This window comes from Arachis stenosperma, chromosome 2 (genome assembly GCF_014773155.1).
Source record: "Arachis stenosperma cultivar V10309 chromosome 2, arast.V10309.gnm1.PFL2, whole genome shotgun sequence".
Lineage (NCBI taxonomy): Eukaryota > Viridiplantae > Streptophyta > Magnoliopsida > Fabales > Fabaceae > Arachis > Arachis stenosperma.
The window spans coordinates 96,041,889-96,048,192 of NC_080378.1; the positions used below are offsets into that span (position 1 = coordinate 96,041,889).

At 43.4% G+C, this 6,304-nt stretch overlaps 1 protein-coding gene across 1 annotated transcript; it reads right to left on the reverse strand.

Moving 5' to 3' along the window:
- Window positions 1-5,240: 5,240 nt before the first annotated feature.
- Window positions 5,241-5,984, reverse strand: LOC130963216 (uncharacterized). The gene has a single exon (XM_057889352.1). It carries the CDS (start codon window positions 5,982-5,984, stop codon window positions 5,241-5,243), a length of 744 nt encoding a protein of 247 aa, XP_057745335.1.
- Window positions 5,985-6,304: the final 320 nt, after the last annotated feature.

Here is a 6,304-nt window from a genome sequence, read left to right on the forward strand (position 1 = left end):
CCCATGGTTGGGGGTGAGGAGCTCTGCTGTGTCTTGATGGATTAATGCAATTACTACTGTTTCTTATTCAATCATGCTTGCTTCCATTCTAAGATATCACTTGCTCTTAACTCGGATGAATGTGATGATCCGTGACACTCATCATGTTCTCAACTATGGACGTGTGCCTGACAACCACCTCCGTTCTATTTTAGATTAAGTAGATATCTCTTGGATTCTTTAATCGGAATCTTCGTGGTATAAGCTAGAACTGATGGCGGCATTCAAGAGAATCCGGAAGGTCTAAACCTTGTCTGTGGTATTCTGAGTAGGATTCAATGATTGAATGACTGTGACGTGCTTCAAACTCCTAGCAGGCGGGGCGTTAGTGACAGACGCAAAAGAATCACTGGATTCTATTCCGGCCTGACCGAGAACCGACAGATGATTAGCCATGCTGTGACAGAGCATAGGAACGTTTTCACTGAGAGGATGGGAGGTAGCCACTGACAACGGTGAAACCCTACATACAGCTTGCCATGGAAGGAGCCTTGCGTGTTTGATGAAGAAGACAGTAGGAAAACAGAGATTCGGAAGATGGAGCATCTCCAAAGCCTCAACCTATTCTCCCTTACTGCAGAACAAGTACCTATTTCATGTTCTTTTGCTTTTCACAATCAATCCTGATAATTTCTGATATCCTGACTAAGATTTACAAGATAACCATAGCTTGCTTCAAGCCGACAATCTCTGTGGGATCGACCCTTGCTCACGCAAGGTATTACTTGGACGACCCAGTGCACTTGCTGGTTAGTTGTGCGGGATTGCAAAAGTGTGATTTCAATTTCATGCACCAGGTACCAAGACGAGTGCATACAGACATGATATAAAAACACATAGTTATAATAGTAAGAAGCTTCAGAAGCCACCAAAAGCCAGCCCAAAAAGCCTAAAAACCACTTCGTTTTTCAAGAAAAAATTGCTAAACAAGCAACTAAGAAAGTGTCAACAGTCAACAAAATACCATTTACAAAAGTGAAAGTTCAAAAGCTCGCAAGTCGGGCTAACTACACACAATACCAAGAATAACTAAACAGGATCCAGAGGCTTCTCAGTAGCGGCATCAACATGGGGCAAAGGAGGGCGAGTTTGTAGTGGCACAGCATCCACTGTCCCATCCTTTCGGTTCAAGATCTGACAGTCAGGTTCCGACTCAATTTTGGCTGCAAGAGCTGAAGAAGTCGGCACAACAGAAGCCTTGGTGGTAAGCGCAGGAGGAGGCTCAGTATCATCATCAGGGTCGTAAGGGATAATCTTACCGTCCCTTACAACGTTGTCAAGACTAAAGAGGGTAAGGTTGAGCTCGGGTGCAAGAACCCGTACCTGCTCCTTTAAGTTCTCATAAGCAGTAGTGACGCTGCCCACAAGGTGACCCTGGAGCTCGGCATAATCATCCAGGGCAGTTTCCAATTCACCACGGAGACGCACCACTTCTCTGTAAGCCGAAATATAGCTCTCCTTGTGCTTCACCGCAGTGTCTTCGGCCAACTTCACAGAAGCCGCCAAAGCCACAGAACTAGCCTTTTCACCTTCTAATTCTTTTCCACTTGCGCCAACTTTACCTCCAGCTCCTCCTTCAAAACTTTTATCCTATCAAACTCCGACTTAGCCTCCATCATGAAAGATTTGGTAGCATGGACCGGGATACCTTGAGCAGTTCAAAAAAGAGCCGCGCCCATATAAGCCATCTTCACACTACTTTTAGTTATGAACTCCAAGTGATGAAGAATGGACACATCATCCATTGAAAGACCTCCATAGGGGGTAATTTGCTGGTCAATAAACTCAACAGCATCAAAATCAGGGGCATCAAGGTTAAAGGGCTCAAATGTTTTTTGCTTTTTCGGAGGAGGAGCGCCAGAAGCAGCAGCTGAAGTTTGTGGAGGGTCAGCCAGACGAACCCGGGGAGTAGGGATCACCCTCCTTGGCCGGGGTGAACTCGGCACGGGTGGCTTCACCTGAACTTGAGAAGAACCCTCTCCTGCCGCCTTGGCCGATATGTTTTAAGCAGCAGCAACCTTCCTTGCCTTTTTGAAGGCCTTCATGGAGTCATTATTTTTTGACATCTCTGAAAAATAGAATCAACCACAGTAAAACATTACAATCACAGAATAAGAGGAAGCAAAGCTAAAGAAACAAAGGATAAAAAATAAGTCGGATTGTACCCAACACAGTTCGGACCAGGGACGGGTCCCCCAGAAACTTTTTGGTATCGAGATGGGGGGGTTCCCCCCATATGTCCTCTAGAACAATCACAAAAGCCCGCTCAACCTCATCAAGCATATCCCAGGTATAACGAGACACTGTCACATGCTTTTGCCATTCCAGAGGAAAAGCAGTCTCATCATTTTCATCAAGAAAAAAGGGGCGGGCCCCCTCAACGGCTCGAACTTTAAAGAAATAGTTCTTAAAATCCTTAAAGGATTCATCATACATGGCAAAAACTTTATGCCCCTGAGCAGATCTAAAAGAAACCCAAGAAGCTTTTTTTTTGGAAGAAGCCACAGGCTTGGCGGAAACGAAGAGATAAAGAAAGAGAGTCTGAGAAGGTTTGATGCCTAATTCATGACAAAGCAACTGAAAAATCTTGACAAAGCCCTAGGAATTCGGATGAAGCTGGGACGGGGCAACATTACACGACCACAACAAATCGGTCTCAAAAGCAGTAAAAGGAAAAGTAATGTTCAATTGGTTGAAGAAATATTCATAGGCATAAAAGAAAGGACGCTCCTCCTCGACCAAAGTCGGAAAGCAAACCCTCTCGTCAGAATCAGGAGCTACAAGCTCATAATCCCTCTCTTGGGTACCACTACCACAAACCCTATGATGTTTTCTCAGCTCTACACAAAACTCAGCATTTACCACCGAAACACACATTAAGACAAGGGAGTCCAACCAGTCGGACTTCCCCTCAGGAACTTTAGAAGACGTCTCTACAATATTTTTGCAATAAGACATGGCCAACTAGTCCTACAATAAAAGAAAAGATGGATTACTAAAACTACTCGAAGTACTAATCAAACATCTCGGGTAAGTCAGTGAAGAGTAGCTCGGCCATAAATGGATACAACTCAACAATAAAAACATGCAAATAAATGAAAAAGTCAGGCATATCAAACAAAAGGAAACCCCGGAACTTATGTCAAAAGATCCAGGGGCATCCTTTGGAGGCAGCAAAAGAATGAGGAGACAGGAAAATTTTCAAGTCTACATCCTGACATCTCTCAAACAGAAAAACCCTCCTTCAAACTACAACACTTCAAGATACAAAAACAATCATAAAAACGCCATCATTTACCCAACAGTCTATCAGTAAGTGGAATTATCAAGCATCAAAGCATGCTAAGTAGAAAATGATCAAAAATGCAATCTTCCTCAGAATCAAGCAAGTTCATTTCAAACCAGAAGACACAATCAGGAGCAGTAACAAAAACTCAAAGCCCTAAGAGCTGCAACTATCAAAAAAGAACGGCAAAAGATCAGGAAAATTAAGGAAGCCCTAAAATAGCGCACATTGCAGAAACAATCAGACACAAGCAAGCAAAAGAAGATTCAAACTTTCTAAAAGTAAAAGATCGAGACTTTCTCAAAAAAGGATGTGAAACAACGAAGGAAGTAAAAGAGCGGAAAGAAGAACCAAACCTGGAAAAACTGAAAGCTTCAACAAAATTGAAAGGAGGAAATGGAGTCAGAGAGTCGCCCTCCCACAAACAAAGGAAAGCACAGAACAATTACCAAAGCAGCGTCACAGGAAGAAAAACATAAAACTGCAAACTTCAAGCAAGAACAGAAAGAGAGTAAGAAAAGGGAAGTTACGAAGAAGAGAAACCGTTTTTTCTGAAGAATCAAAATTCAAAAGGGAGAGACTAAAGAAAAATGGTGCAATTAAAAAACAATTAATGAGGGGATTAAACCCTCGCTTGTTCCCAAGGCTAAAAGCACTAATGTAAAAGCGCGCACTTTAAAAGAAAGCAAACGTTCCACATTCAAAAGAGAACTCTACCAAGAAGAAATCGACAAAATGCTCGAGTTCGGGTTCACCAAAGAAGGATCGAAGTCCTAAGACTAAAGACTCGACCTCAAAACCGAGCTCGAGCAGGGGCACTGTTCATACCCTAGGTCGAGCTGTCCGACCCGTGATGTTCTACAGACAAAGCGACCGACCTCTGTAGGTCAGGACAACCCGACCACTTCTCAAAGAGCTCGGCCAAGTCACTAGGAAAGCCCAAAAAGAAGGGCCCTAACGGAGGACCGCGCACCTAAGCCCAAGGCAGTCCAAGCCTACAGGGAGAAGGGCGGTTCCCTTGAAGATAAGATGACCTCACTCAAAAGATAAAGATAAGATAAGATAACTAACTTATCTTATCTAAGAAGGTCATTCCACGTTATTATAAATATGCTAGAGCACCCAGGTATAACTCATACTCTGATCCTACAAAATACCTGCTTAATACCCTTGCTAACTTAAGCATCAAAGTCCCTTGCAGGTACCACTGCCCTCCGGTGATGAAGAATCAGCACCATCATTCCGTTCAACAAGTTGGACACGATAGCTCCGACCGGTACAGAAGATCTCGTCCGATATCGACCTACAGTTTCAGGTAACCCTCGGAACAGTAACATAACCTCAAATCAATCTTTGAAAACACCCCAACTCCTTACAATTGATCCATTAAGTCATCGATTCTAGGTAACATGTACTTATTCTTCACAGTCACTTTGTGTAATTTTCGGTAATCTACGCAAAGTCGCATTCCTCCGTCCTTCTTCTTCACCAATAAAACTGGCGCTCCCCACGGGGATACACTCGGTCGAATAAACCTCTTGATCAGAAGCTCTTCCAATTGAGCCTTTAACTCTGCCAGCTCTATCAAAGCTATCTGATACTGTGCAATTGACACTGGTCCAGCTCCCGACACCAAGTCAATCGTAAATTCAATTTCCCTTTGAGGTGAGAATTCAGGAATATCTTCCGGGAATACTTCTGGAAACTCTCTAACCACTGGAATTTGATCTATCCTCTGATCATTAACTAACGCATTCGCATCCAACAATAGGTAACCCTGACACTCTTTTCCACTACAGTTCACCATCACAGAGTTTAGGTAATAACCCTCAGCTACCACAGCTCTTCCTTCTCCTTCCGGCATAAACCGAATAGATCGCTCAAAGTAATTCAACAAAACCCGATTCTTGGACATTCAAGCAAACTCCAAAATCATCTCCAACCCAACCATTGGCAAATAGATTAAGTCGTGAACAAATTCTTTATTCTCAAGCTTGAAACCTACTTGCCTACAACCTGATCTAGTCACAACCGTCTGATACGGGGTATGCACATGCAAATCAAATGATAACTCTGATACTTTCAATCCTAGTTCCTCAACCTTATCAAATGAAATAAACGAATGCAAAGCTCTAGTATCATATAGTGCAACCAATATTTTATCACCAATTAAACAGTTACCTCTCATAAGAGGATCCGCATTAGTAGCATCATTGGCGTTTACCGTAAACACTTGCCCTTGGTGCTGATTCCAACCCGCATTCGGGTTCCTCCCTCGAGTACAATCCTTCGCCATATGACCAGACAATCTGCAATTGAAGCAACCACCTATACCCAGCTTGCACGAGTCATTCAGATGAAAATGCCCGCAACGGTTACAAATTGAATCTGGAGAAGCCTTACTCTGATTACCTCTCCCTCTAGCCGGGTGGTACTGATCATAGTTGTTTCGCCTAAAGCCCCATTGACCTTGAGGTGCATGTCCTCCTCTCTTGTAGCTCTGAGCTCTTGGTTGAAAATATTTTCCTCGCCCACGGTAATTGTTTCCTCCACGAGTGTCTCTTGAGGTTGCTACTTTCTTTGCACATTCCTCAACAACCCTCGCTTTGTTCACAAGTTCGGAAAAGATTCGGATCTTCAGAGGAGCCACAACAGTCATAATATTATCCTTCAAGCCTCCCTAGTACTTAATACATTTCCAGCACTCATAGGACTCCTGGGCACCCTGACATACCCTAGAGAACCTACAGAACTCCTCAAACTGACTAGTGTAATCCGCCACAGACAATAAACCCTGCTTCAGCTGCATAAGCTCTAACTCCTTTGCTTCTCTGACTGATTAAGAAAAATATTTCTTGTAGAAGGCCATCTGGAATACATCCCAAGAATTGTCAGCATTCTGAAGTTGTAGTAAGCGGCATTCTCTTTGCCACTTGTGCTAAGCCTCTCCTAAGAGTTGATACGCAGCAAACTCCACAA